This window comes from Microcebus murinus, chromosome 16 (assembly GCF_040939455.1).
Source record: "Microcebus murinus isolate Inina chromosome 16, M.murinus_Inina_mat1.0, whole genome shotgun sequence".
Classification (NCBI taxonomy): domain Eukaryota; kingdom Metazoa; phylum Chordata; class Mammalia; order Primates; family Cheirogaleidae; genus Microcebus; species Microcebus murinus.
The window spans coordinates 39,948,329-39,962,946 of NC_134119.1; the positions used below are offsets into that span (position 1 = coordinate 39,948,329).

The 14,618-nt window shown below is 47.6% G+C and overlaps 1 protein-coding gene across 1 annotated transcript; it reads left to right on the forward strand.

Moving 5' to 3' along the window:
• The first annotated feature begins 2,535 nt into the window (after window positions 1-2,535).
• On the forward strand, window positions 2,536-14,285 carry R3HDML (R3H domain containing like). Its single transcript, XM_075993413.1, is given in 6 exon segments — window positions 2,536-2,657; window positions 4,742-4,823; window positions 6,031-6,149; window positions 8,066-8,198; window positions 9,489-9,604; window positions 14,162-14,285. Coding segments are annotated over 6 exon segments (696 nt in total).
• Window positions 14,286-14,618: the final 333 nt, after the last annotated feature.

Sequence of the window (14,618 nt, forward strand, 5' to 3'; positions counted from 1 at the left end):
CCAAGTAGCTGGGACTACAGGTGTGTGCCACCATGCCTGGCTAATTTTTTCTATTTTTAGTTGTCCTGCTAATTTCTATTTTCAGTAGAGACAGGGGTCTCGCTCTTGCTGAGGCTGGTCTGGAACTCCTGACCTCAAACGATCCTCCTGCATCGGCCTCCCAGAGTGCTAGGATTGTAGGTGTGAGCCACCGCGCCCAGCCTAAACAGTGACTTCTATTTATGTTGGGTTGGAGTCCTTAGCGTCCTTAGTGTACAGTGTTGGGGGTGGGGGTTAGTGAGTATATTGGGGAGGGTATTTATGTGTATTGGGTAGAAGGTCTGTCTTGGGAGGACAAGAAAGGGATATTTCTGTTGATGTGTGTGTTTTTCCATACATAGGATTTGAATTTTATACTATGTTGAAAAAACTCTTTTAATTAAACAAAGATTTTTTTTACCATATATAACTCTAAATTATATAGCATGGAGTGATAATATAACTCTAAATTTTTTTATCGTGGCATAACTTATTATAAGTGCCCAAGTCTTACGTGTGCAACTAGATGAATTTTTACATAAATACAATTCACCCATGTAATCACCGCCCAGGTAAAGCTATGAAACACACACTGCACCCCAGTGGGAGCTCCCTCCTGCCCCCTCTGAGTCAGTATCCCCCAAAATAGCCACTGTTCTGACCTAAGTTAGTTTTGCCTGTGCTTGAGCATCTTGGAATGACACAGTGTTTCTTTTTGGGGAGGTTAATAGCTAATGTCGAACAAAATTTTGCCTTATATGCTAAAAAAACTTTCCATGTCTCACTGAATTTCTCATAATAGCCGAAGAAAGCAGCACCTATTTCCTGTTCCCATTTTATGGATCAGGAGACTGAGGCTCAGAGCTCATCCCGGGTCCCTCAGGGCTATCCGACTTCGTAGCTCTGCTCCTGCAGCGTTGGCTTCTCTGAATCTGTCGTGAGGCCTTTGCAGGCCCCCTTGCTGGGTCAGGGACTGCCACCAGCAGCCCAACCGCCGCTGTGCTGTGGAGACGCATCAGCCGTGGGGGCAGGTCCCCGGCTCCCAGATTTATATGCCGTGTGACTTTGGGCGAGTTCCCTCCCTCTTTGAACTTTAGTGTCCTCAACCGTTAAAAGAAGATTAAAGTCTTCGCACATGGTTAAGGCAGTAACAGATGGAAAGTGTGGCTGGATAAATTACTACTGATTTTTTTTTTTTTTTTTGAGACAGGGTCTTGCTCTGCCACCAAAGCTAGAGTGTAGGAACATCATCATAGCTCACTGCAACCTCAAACTCCTGGGCTCAAGTGATTTTCTAGTCCTCAGCTGGAACTACAGGCATGTGCCACCACACCTGGCTCATTTTCCTATTTTTTGCAGAGATGGGGTCTCGCTCTTGCTCAGGCTGCTCTCCTGGCCTCCAGCAATCCTCCCACTCTGGCCTCCCAGAGTGCTAGCATTATAGGTGTGAGCCACTGCGGCTGGCCTGATATTACTTTTTAAAAGGTCTTTTTATTTTAAAATAAAATGCAAATATAGAAAGTCACATAAAACTAGCCTGGAATCTACCAGGTTATTATGAGATGAGTCACCTGTAATCACCAGCCAGACCAAGAAATAGAAGCCACCCTAATGCCCCACCCAAATCACAGCCTGAGTTTTATAGTATTTCCTTGTGTTTCCTTATAGTTTTATCATCCAAATGTATGGCTTTGAAATCTCCACTGATGAACCTTCCATCCCTTTTGTTTCCTTACAGTTTATGTTTTGAAGAACCTGGGGCACTTGTTGCGAAGCGTTTAGCACAGCCTGGATCCTCGCTGCTGTTTTTCACACCTGCCCCTCTCTCTTCGATTCCCTCCCTCTTCCTCCTGCTTGGATTTGGAGGAACATAGATCTGAGTTGCAATCCTGAGTCCACCAATTCCTGTGTGACCTTGGACAAGTCACTGAACCTCTCTGAACCTCTTTCCTCAACTGGCAAATGGGAAGGTGACTTACGTGATCCCTAAGCGAGGGTCTTCCAGCTTTTGCAGTCCCCTCTCTGAAGCACCAGGCTCCTAACCCAGAGTTTTTTCTCAAAAACAACTTCGCTGGGCAAGAAGATCCCTGGGTAAGAGTCAGAGAGACCTGGCCTTGGAGAGACCTGGCTAGTTCCAGTTTCCCCTGGAACTAGCTGTACGAACTTGAGCAAGTTACTTAACCTCTCTGAGTTCCTACTTCCTCGTCTGTAGAATGGGATCATGCTACCCAACCCATGAAGCTGGGATGAGGCTTACACAAGATCGTGTGCATAAAGCATTTAGTGCCTGGCATCTAGTATGTTCTACGTAAATGTTGGCTGTGATTATTATTCACTATTATTATTTATTTCTTGACTGCTTTATTGACTGCCTGCTCTGTGCCAGGCACTGTGTCAAGTGTCTTAAGATGTACTGATTCATGTAACCATGCCATGAGCTAGCCCCACTTTACAGATGAGGAAACTGAGGCACAGAAAGCTTAAGTAACCAGCTGACAGTCACACGGCTAGCAAGCCATGGCGCTAGGCCCTGCACCCGGGCTGTCTGGATCCAGAGCCAAGCTACGCTGCCTCAAATCCTACTACTCTATGGAGAATGTCCGCTTCCCTGCCCAAGTCCAGAGAGAATTCCAGAAGGGGTGAGGATGGGGCAGTTGCTGAATCCAGTGGGGTAAAACTCCCCCCGCCTCCAACTGAGATGTTCTTGGCCTAAGGTGAGAAAATGCCCAGGACATTCATCTGGGCCACCCTAATTATTTCCTGCCCCGATCCCTTAACATTTTTACCTGCTGGAAACCTGAGAACAGCCTTCTTCCATGAGGACAGCAGAGTGTCCCCCGGGGCGGAGTGGCCAGGGGCGTTTGCTACCCTGGACGTGTGGACGCGGCAGGCAGGAGACGGTGGTTTTGCCCGCGTGGCTGGGCTGCGGGGCCTTCCCCGACGTCTGTCTCTGTGGGGAGGCAGCGGCGGGGCGCGCACCCCGCTCTGCCCCCCACTGCATGGCCGACCCTGGGCAAATGACTCACTTCTGTGTGTCTCCATTTCTTCATGTGTATAAAAATGGGTTTGGTGATGAGAATAGGGTTGTTCTGAAGATTAAACGAGGCTGTCCACGTAAAGTGGTCTGGAGAGAGCTCGCAACTGTCCACGCTCCTGGTTCCTGAGTGCCAGGGCTATTTGTGTCGCCCTCCCTGAGCTGCAGAGCCCAGCCTGCCACTCAGAAAAGCTCTAAGTTCAGTTTCTCCAGTGGAGCGTTCAAAGCCCAGAGAGGGCTGGAGACTTGCCTCAGGACGCCCAGCATACTGGAGGCAGAAATGAGGCTACCTTGAGCTAGTCTTTCTTGTCCCCCTGGCATGGTGGGAAAGCCCTGTAGGAATCGGGAGCTGCAGCTGCCACCCCTTGGCGCTCTGCCTTCCCACCTTCTGCTAGCACCCAGCAGGGAGCCGCCCGGGCTCTGGAAGCCGCCCTGGCAGGAAGGTGTGTGCCTGGGCAGCCGTGCTGTCTAGGCTGCTGGGCTTGCAGCTGGGCGGTGGCCTGGGACAGGAATTCCACGTGTCGGGGGAGGACCCAGCTTGGGAAGCCCAATCCCAGCCCCCAGCGGGCACCACCGGCCGCCGGGCCAGCCTGCCCCCACCCCAGCCTGCGGCAGCCTGGTCTCAGAGGTCGCTAGAAGAGGGGTCTGCAGATTGCAAATGCTGCGACTTATGTTTTTGTATTTGACACCTTTCTTGTTGTAAGTCTACCTAGGACAAAAGCGATTCCTGCTATTTGTGGGGAATACAAGTCATAAAGAGAAGAAAACTGAACTCTGCCTAAACCCAGAAGTTCAGCAATTCAGACACAAATAGGACTTCACCAGCTACACGTGTCCAGATATCTGCACGCTCACACGTGCACCTGGACACACACATGTGACACGCGAACACTCATGCACACGTGCATGTAAGCATGCTCGCACACACAAAATACACAAGCGCATCCGTACTCACACAAGTACATACGTGCACACACACACTTATAGAGCACACTGCACACCGGCCACTGTTCCGAGCGCTCCACAAATGTTAACTCATTTCGTCCTCATGACTGTGCCATGAGGCGGGTACCGTTATTTCTCCCATTTTACAGATGAAGCACAAGATGGTCGAGTAACCTGCCCAACACCCAGTTAGTGAGGGGTGGAATAATGGGGATTTTTACCCAGATCTGCAGGCTTGATGAATGATGCGAACTGGTGCTGTGTTTTAGTGGCATCACGACGAATACCGCCCCCTCCCCATGGCTTTTTTCTCTGTGCGGCTGTATTTGGTTTGGCCGGAAAATGGCATCAACGTTACACACTAACCGGGCCCTGGGAGTGGACTTGGGTTTGAATCCCGGCTCTATTGCCGACTGGCTGGCTTTGCTCTGGGCTTGCTCCTTCGCCTCTCTGGGGTTCAGTTTCTTCATCTGTAAAATGGGCAGCTATTGCACCTGCTCCGAAAGGCTGGCTGAGCTTGTGGGTGAAGCCCTCGGCCCTGGGCCTAGCACATAGTAGGTGCCCATTAGACAGGGCCGTATCGACTGCCTGCTCTGAGCCTGGATGCCAGGTGGCCTTAATATGCTGGGGTGTGGAAGGCAGAGAGAAGCCTCTGGGTCCAAGGTCTCCCGAGGGGGCTGAGTATTTTTTCCTGGAATCCCTGACCTGTTGCTGCCTCCCTGCGTTCAGCCCTGCACCCTCCAGGTGGAAGCAGGAGCCCCAGAGATGGGAAACGGCGGGGGAGCAGAGCCCAGAGAGCGGCGGCAGGCGGAGCCTCGCTGTCCAAGTCTGGCCTGGCTGGAAGGGGAGGGGGCTGTGGGGACGTCAGAGGCCATCAGCTCCCAGGGGACAGATAAAGTCAAAGTCGCTGGGCAGCTCGGCAGGCCAGGGTACCTGCAGAGATCCCCCGCTTCGTTTCCTTGCTAGACTGAGAGTCCTCAGTGCCTAAAAATATTGTTTGGTATTTGCTGAATGAACAAATAATATCTCAGAGCATCCCAGAAAGTCAGAGCTGGAAGGGAACTAGTATTTTATTAAGTGACACTTGTTCCAGTTATAAAACTTGGCTAATTCATCCATTGGAAAATTATGAAGTTGTAAAGAAGGATGAGGAAGATATTCACTGACTTGGAATAATCACCAAGATAAACCATTAATATCTTGTTAAGTGTAGACAGCAAGGTGCAGAATAGAATGCTGCCATCTGTCAAATTATACACAGATAGACGCAGACACACACATATGTCTATAAATGTCTGCTTATACAGGTGTAGAATATTTCGGGAAGAGAATACAAGAAACAGTGGCGATTGCCTCTGGGGGCAGGGGGCAGGGTGGCTGGAGGGATAAATGTAGGAGAGAGATTAGAGACTTGGATATCTTATATATTAAACTCGTGCATGTTTTTACTATTAAAAAAGGCTTTTGCTACCCGGGAGGCTGAGACAGGAGGATCACTTGAGCCAGGAGTTTGAGGCTGCTGTGAGCTGCGATTGCACCACTGCACTCCGGGCTGGGCCACAGAGTGAAACCCTATTTCTAAAAGGGGGGGGGGGAGAAGCTTATGAATTAAAATTTGTTTAATGTTAAAATAAACACATATAGAAAATACGATAAGTACAATTTTAAGATTAGCTATTTTCCCATCGCTCTGGGTTCAGTCACTTCCAGGAATTGCTGAGAACTCCTCGACAAATACCCTGGGACCCTGCTCAGAACCAGAGAGCCCCAAGCTTGAAGCCCAGTCAGCAAAAGAGGGCACCAGACTCGGAGTCAGAGACCTGGGCATAGATCTCGGCTCTGGCGTGGACTTGAGGATGACCTTGAAGTCATAGGCCTTCTCTGAGCCATCAGTCTTCTCATCTGTCAAGTGGGTTTGTGGCAGGGTTCCAGGGGGACACGGGAGGAAGGCACCAGGTAAATGTGCATCTTTGGACACTGCAGAGAAGATGGCAGTTACTCCCTGGGGCATTTCATGGCCTTTCTTCCTCCAGGTCTGGGACGAGCGGCTGGCCCGGTCTGCTGAGGCCTGGGCCACCCAGTGCACCTGGGCCCACGGGCCCTCCCAGCTGATGCAATACGTGGGCCAGAACCTCTCCATCCATTCTGGCCGGTGAGTGACCCTCTGCCCTTCTTTCACTCAGTCATTCAACAAACGCACATCGAGCACTTACTCGGCACCAGGTGCCGCGCTCGGCAGTAGGATAAGGGGGAGAAGAAGGCAGCCAAGCCCCCTACCCGCAGGGGCCTACCTTCTAGTCGGGAGAGACAGGCAGGACCTGGCTGGACAATTCAGTGCACAGACCGTTTCGGGGAGGGGGAAGTGGTTTGAGGCTCCTGAGTCAGGATGACGGGAGGGAGCCACAGGGAGCAGAGTCAGGGGGGACAGGGGGCGGCGGATGGGGGCATCGGGCCCAAGGGTGCCCTGCCGAAGTCTGGGAATGGCAAACCACTCCTCCGGCCTGACTTCCTTGCTACCATCGTTCCGACTGTTGAGTCACAATCTGTGGGCCTTCTGATCTGGGTGGCCTTGGGAAGTTGTGCCCACCTTCTGAACCTTGGTGTCCTTGTCTGTAAAACAAAAGCCCTGTCCTGGCTCAGTTCTTTCCAGACTTGTGGATTTCACAGGGCAGTGAAATCTCAAAAAGATATTTATGAGATCGCCACAGACTGTCACATTTGTATTTTGCCAGATAAAGACATTAGAAAAACAGCTCCCCTCCCCTCCCCTCCCCTGCCCTGCCCTCGCCACCATCCTGCCACAGCCCAGGAGAGGGGAGAGGTGGGATTAGGGCCGGTCCTTCCCAGTGAGCTCGATGGGGACTGGGGGCCCGTCTGCGTCTTTCATGGCATCGAGCGGTCAGGGCCAGCGTCAGTACCTGGGAGCCCCACAGAGCAGACATCGGGTGATTCAGCCTTTCCTCAAGTTCGCTCCCCGGGTCCCCTGCCCTTACTCTCCTCCTGCCGGACCCCACCCCTACCCCACGGCCATCACTCTACAGCGGGAAGAAAACCGTGTCGGGAAAAAGATGTGCTGCAGGCCGGGCACGGTGGCTCATGCCTGTAATCCTAGCACTCTGAGAGGCCAAGGCGGGAGGATCGCTCAAGGTCAGGAGTTCGAAACCAGCCTGAGCAAGAGCAAGACCCCGTCTCTCCCATAAATAGAAAGAAATTAATTGGCCGACTAAAAATATAGAGAAAAAATTAGCCAGGCATGGTGGCACATGCCTGTAGTCCCAGCTACTTGGGAGGCTGAAGCAGGAGGATCGCTTGAGCCCAGGAGTTTGAGGTTTCTGTGAGCTAGGTGCCACGGCACTCTAGCCTGGGCAACAGAGCGAGACTCTGTCTCAAAAAAAGAAAAAAACCAACAACAACAACAACGATGTGCTGCTGCAATTTCTGAGTGCAAATTCCCCCAGATTCCCCTCATTATGGGTTCTTTTGTATATCTGTGCTCTGTCACATGTGCGTGATAGGAAACCCCTCAGGTCCCACCAGATGGCTTTTCAGACTCCACCTGCCGGGCTGGGGTGGGGAACCTGCGGCCTTAAGGCCACATGTGGCCCTCTAGGTCCTTAAGTGTGGCCTTTTGACTAGATCCAAATATCACAGAACAAATCCTTTTATTGAAAGGTGTGCGGCAGAGAAAGATGAAGCTTTTCTTGCCTCCTTTGGTGCTTACAAAAGGACAATCTTGAAATCAGAAGGCCGCAGGTTCCCCGCCCCATGGTCCAGTGAGCCTCTCCTCCCCTAAAACTCAAGCTGCCCTGTCTGAGTTGCCGACCTCACACGTGGCCCTTTGCATGGCTCAGCAAGTGAGCTTTATTGAGCATTTACTATGTGCCGGGCACATGTAAGCACTTTACATGGGTTATCTCAATTGATCTTCTGTTCCGAACACCCCTGTGAGGCAGGCGGAAACCAAGGGGAGGGAGGCAAAGTGACTCACCCAAGGTCTCCAATAGGCTAGTGGCAGAGCCACTTTTCCACCCCCTCCTCCCAGGTTCTTCCATGTTCTCCCCTCCCCAGGTACCGCTCAGTGGTAGACATCGTGAAGGTTTGGTCCGAGGAGAAGTAGCACTACTTGTTTCCTGCCCCGAAGGACTGTGACCCGCACTGCCCCTGGCATTGCCGCGGCTCTGCCTGCTCCCACTACACCCAGGTATCCTCCGTGGGAGCTGGGATGGGTGAGCGAATCCTTGTACCTTAGAAAGAAAAGAACGTGGTGGAACAGAGGCCCCTATGGGTTCTCTTACATAAGAAATATACCCCTGGGAAATTATGTGCACACTCAATTGAGGTAACTCTCGTTCAGTTTTGAGTGTCTCAAGAATTTTTCATTTTTGAAGACTCCCACTATCTTAAAAAAAAAAGTCAAAATAAGATTACGAAAAGTGTATTATTTTTAGTGCTAAATTGAATACGTTAACACTTATTACACATAAAAATACAATGCAATGCACTGTTGCAAGTCACAGGACAGAAACTTCCAGTTGTATGACAAACGTCTTCTTTCAGCTCTGTCTGTCTCTCTGTGACTCATTGGGAGATCATGCCAAAAATCTAAATTTGAGACCCTCTAGGAAATGTGACACCTAAACCAATGCCCTTCCTGACTTCTCATGATACATTATTACCTCCATTTCATTAATGAAGAAACTGAGGCACAAATTAAGTGACTTGGTCAAAGTCACAAAGCTGGTGATATTGAGATTTGTTTTTTTATTTTTTGGAGATAGAGTCTTGCTCCGTTGCCCAGGCTAGAGTGCAGTGCCGTCACCACAGCTCACTGCAACCTCCAACTCCTGGGTTCAAGCGATCCTCCTGCCTCAGCCTCCCCAGTAGCTGGGACTACATCTGGTGGTGCACACCACCACACCCAGCTAAGTGTTCTACTTTTTGTAGAGATGGATTCTCGCTCTTGCTCAGGCTGGTCTCGAACTCCTGATCTCAAGTGATTCTCCCGAGTCAGCCTCCCAGAGTGCTAGGATTACAGGTGCAGGCTATCACGCCCATCTGATATTGCGATTCTGATTCAAGTCTCTTGGACTCCAAAGATTGTGTTTTAACCTCCAAGACAACAATGATTTTCAAAGGTTGATCACTAGGGAAAAAAAGACAGTGAATAGGACAATACAGAAAATATATCACACATGATAAGGCTAAATATTGGTTCATAAAACTTTTCTTCCAATTAAGTGTGTGTGTGTATGCGTGTGTTTGTGCACTGGTAACAATATACAATTTATTCCTTACTGTTGGTTGTATAAGAAAAAAAGTTTGAGAAGCATTATATTACAATATAAATCCTTCCAGCCCCTCTATCGTGGGACAGGCAGACTGCCGCCCCCAGGAAGACCTCACCTAATGTGGTCACCCAGGGGCCATGCAGCCCCAAGGAACCTGGGCCCCCTGCATCCTCATAGCGTCCTCTGTCCTTGTCCTTACTCAGATGGTGTGGGCATCCTCCAGTCAGCTGGGCTGCGCCATCCACACCTGTAGCAGCGTCAGTGTCGGGGGCAGCACCTGGCACCAGGCAGTGTACCTGGTCTGCAACTATGCCATCAAGTAAGTGCCAGCAAAGCGGGCTCTGGGGCAGGGGGGTGGATCCTGAGAATTCAAAAAAAAAAAAAAAAAAAAAGAAAGAAAGACACATGCAGTATCCCTGCTCCCTCCATTCTAAGTACCCTAAATACCATACGATTTTAGAGAGTCAATGAATAATCCTTTTTCTTTTTCTTGAAGAAATCAGTTGTATTGGAATATAGGCATCAAAGTATGTTAAAAAGTGAGATTTAGAAGCACATGTGCTTCTTTTTTATTATTATTAATTTTTGTTTCAAAATATTATTAAGGTGGTGCAAATGTTTTAGGTTACATGCATTGCTTTTGTAATGCTGGAGTCCCAGCTTATGCATGCCCATCTCCAGATAGTGCTCATAGTACCCATTAGGTGGGTTTTTCCCCTCCTCTCCTCCCCTCTTCACCCTGGTTCATTTCCACTGAGTTTTACTTTCCTCTGTGCATACATGTGCTCATCGGTTAGTTCCAATTTAATAGTGAGCACATACAGTGTTTAGGCCTCTTCTTACAAGTGCGGTGCCAGCCCCTCTGAGCTTACCACGAGAAATAGACAACCAAGAACACATGCTCCCTGCAGGCAGGCAGAGCCCAAAGGAAAGACAGGAAGGAGGAAGGAGCATGCTGAACTTCTTCTCCAATCAGTGTGGTGGGAAAGAGTTTACCTGCCACCTTCATCCAAATACCTTGGAAACATGGAGAAAGGGGAATGAAAGTTCCCACCCAATGTACAGTACTCAAACTTGCAAACATTATATATTCTCATACAAAAAATAAGAACAAATTCCAAGTAAACATGGTATTTAAAATTTCAAAATTATATAATATAATAATAACCACAATTTACTCTGACATCACACTTGATTATTTACAAAATACTTCCACCTTATTATTTTCTTGAAGAGATGAAAGAAGGAAGAAAAAAACGGGAGGGGCACTGGGAAAATACTGCCCTTTTTACAGATTAAGAAATTGAGGTTCAGAGAGGTTAAAGAAATTTACCAAAAGTCACAAAGCCAATAGGTAGCAGAGCTGTTTGAAACACAAGTCTTTTGATTCAAAGTCTCATGTTCGTTCTATTGTACTATCCTAATGTTCTTGAAGTCATTGGCAGCCTGAACACAAAGCCTCAAACTGGAATATTTGTTAGATGGTGACATCTACTGACAAAATGTCACATTGCTGCCCAGCTTTATCACCTATGGAAAAATAAAAGCAACCAAATTCTGTTACAAATAGCTTAAGGTTGAGGAACTGTTTCAATTCGTTTGCTGGGGACATACCGAATTTTTGAAACGTTAAGTATAGCTGTTAAGATTTTTAGGCTCTGGAGTCAAGATGCCAGGGTTCGAATTTGTAATTTTACTTAACTTCTCCATGCATGTTTCTTCATCTGCAAAATGGCAATAAAATAGTGCCTAGTGAGCTACTGAGGGAATTAAGTGAGATAACCCAGGTAATGCCCCCGGGGTTGATAAGTGGGGAGTATATATTGGTTCTTATTGCTATTGCCAGATCTAGGTTTGATTCCTTGCTCTACTGTGTGCATACTAAGGACTTTGAATACAGCATTTTATCTCTACAGGTCTTAATATCCTCTTTTAAGGTTAATTCTACCTGGCCCACAAAATTTAAGGATTAAAATATGATAACGTGGCCAGTGTGGTATCTTGCCTATATAGTACATGCTAAATAAATGGTGGCCATGATGATAACTAGGTTATAAACTCTGGAGGGAGAGAAATAGACTGTTCATTTCTATATCCTATTACAGTGATTTCAATCCTTTGTTTTTTTAAGCAGATGTTCCCCCCAAGTGGTTCAATTAAACAAAAAAAGAACTACATGTACTTTCTCCGTCACCCCTGACATCTCCACCGCACACTGTCTCTGCCCCCAAACTTCTGAAAGCACCTCTTGAAAACTCTGGACTGCCGGGAGCTGGCATAAATCCTAACATATAATAAATGCTCTGGAAGTGTTTGTTGAATGAATGAATGAATGAATCCTGTTAGGAAACCAGAAGTGTATACTTTTCTGAGCACTTTGGCTGACTTCACTCAGTCATTCAACAATCACTTTTGGAGAACAAAAGATTCCATTTTTGCCCACAAGCAGTGTTCATTTAAGGTGTGAGAAAATATGACATTGGGACTTGTAAAGGTGGAAACAAACAAACAAAGAGTCTTGCAAAGATAACTAACCCTACAGGCCAGTGGTGAGGTTATTAGGCAGCCATGAGCAAGAGCTGGGGGGGGTGACTTTAGGCTTTGAGAGCAGAAGAGGGAGAAAAAGAGAGAAATCTACGGACTGTGCTAGAGTAGAGAATGTGGGAAGACGAGGCACGTGAGTTGGGTCCACATGCTGCCAGGGCAGTCCGGAATGCATGACCAAAAGCTGTAGATGTGAGTCTATAAACCGGAAGTCTGCAAACTCCCGCCCATGGCCTGATCTGGCCTGCTGCCTATTTTGTAAATAAAGTTTTATTGAAACACAGCCATGCCATTCCTTTACATATCATCTACAGCTCCTTTCATGTGACAGAGACAGCCTGGCTGGCAAAAGCCTAAAATACTTACTATCTGGGGGTTTACAGAAAAAGTTTGCCAGCTCCTGCATAGCGAATGGAACACCCTCAGAGTTCTTGAGCAGGAGAATGTGATGAGAGTAGTGGTCTTTTTTTTTTTTTTCAACAGCTTTATTGAAACACACAGTCGGCCCTCCAGATCTGTGGGTTCCACTTCAATGGATTCAACCAACCACAGATGGAAAACGTTTGGAACAATGTACAGGCTTTTTTCCTTGTCGTTATTCCCTAAACAACACAGTATAACAACTATTTACAGAGCATTTGCACTATGTTAGGTATTATAAGTAATCTAGAGATGATGTAAAGTGTACAGGAGGATGCCCATAGGTTATATGTGAATGTACACCATTTTATTTCAGGGACTTGAACTTTCCTTCTTCTTTTTTTTTTTTTGAGACAGAGTCTCGCTTGTTGACCAGGCTAGAGTGAGTGCCGTGGCGTCAGCCTAGCTCACAGCAACCTCAAACTCCTGGGCTCCAGTGATCCTTCTGCCTCAGCCTCCCGAGTAGCTGGGACTACAGGCATGCGCCACCATGCCCGGCTAATTTTATATATATATTAGTTGGCCAATTAATTTCTTTCTATTTTTATAGTAGAGACGGGGTCTCGCTCTTGCTCAGGCTGGTTTTGAACTCCTGACCTTGAGCAATCCGCCCGCCTCAGCCTCCCAGAGTGCTAGGATTACAGGCGTGAGCCACCTCGCCCAGCTCCTTCTTCTTTTTTTAATATTTTTGTTTCTTTTTTTTTTTTAACCAGACTGAAAGGGTGCATGATTTGGGGGTTTTGGTATATTATAGTACTAATACTTTTAAATTGTGGCAAAATATATGTATCACAAATTATGCCATTTTAACTATTTTAAATGTACAACTCAGAAGCATTATTTACAGGATTTGGGTATCTGCAGGAGGTCCTAGAATCAATCCTCCAAGAATACCAAGGGACAATTGTAATTCACATCCCAAACAATCCAACAGTGGGTTTTGGTATATATATATGTATATATTTTTTTAATTTTTATTTAATTTATTCCTTCTTTTTTTAATATTTTTTGTTTCTTTTTTTTTTTTTAACCAGACTGAAAGGGTGCATGATTTTGGGGTTTTGGTATATTATATTACTAATACTTTTAAATTATGGCAAAATATATGTATCACAAATTATGCCATTTTAACTATTTTAAATGTACAACTCAGAGGCGTTATTTACAATCACAGTGTTCTGCCTCCATCCCCACTAACCTTTTCCCAAAATCTTTTCATTGGCCCAAAGAGAAACTCTAACCATTAAGCAATAACTCCCTCTCCCACCTCCCCTTACAAGGTGGTGGTCTTGTAAGAGGATTAATTCCGGAGCAGGTAGGATGGATTTGGGACAGAGCTGTTGAAGTGTCCACAGTGGCCTGTGGTGAGGCTCCGTGGGCACGTCCCCCATGACTGAATTGTACTTATCACCTAATTATTCTAGTTCTCATTTGCACAGAACTCAAAGTTACAGAGTGTCTTCTCATAGGTGATTTCAAGTAATTTTCACATACCCCATTTCATTTATTTATTTTATCCAAAGGAGAAGACTCAAGTCTCAAGAGATGAGGTGGCTTCTCCTGTCACTAGCTAGCAGGTGGCAGAATCCAGGACCAGACTCAGATCTGCCTGCTCTGGGGGGGCTGGGTGGAGTGAGGAAGTCACCCCTTGCAGGGGAGTCACTTACTTGGCAGGCATTGGGTGCTTTCACACATGCCTCCATTTGATCTTTGCTGCATTCCTAAAACGGTGTGTGGGGGCAAGGGGTTCTTCTCTTAGACTTACAGAGAAAACCCAGGCTCACAGATGTGTCTTGCCCCAGGTCACTCGGCTAGTGATGGCAGTGCTGAGATTTGAACATCTGCGTGAAGGTTGCTCCCCTAAGGCTCTCTGTCCCCCAACCCTGCCGCCCTGAGACCTTTTCTTTTCCAGGGGCCACTGGATCGGCGAGGCCCCATACAAGCTGGGGAGGCCGTGTCCCCCCAGCTACCAAGCCATCTGCAATAGCAACATGTGCTTCTCGGGGCCCAAATCCAACAGGTTCCTGTGGTTCTGAAATGTCCCCGGGCTCTGGGGGGGCTCCAACTGGGCCCGCCCTCCCAGAACCCTCCCCAGAGACTGGGTGAAGAAACAATTTTGTTTAAAAAGGATATGAATTGGGATCACCCCACTGAATTTTCCCTCCCACATTCCCTTTCCTAGACGTCTAGCATGTGTCAGAAGAAAATGACCTCCTTGCCTTCCTGCTTTCCGTAGTTACAGCTTTCTTTTCTCTGGCCTGGGAAACAGACCTGCATCTTTCGTTAACTCAGTTCTCAGAGAGCCGGGGCTGCAAGGCGCAGTGCTGGCAGCTTGGTTTTGTGACTCTCAGCAAACCCGAAAGACTTTG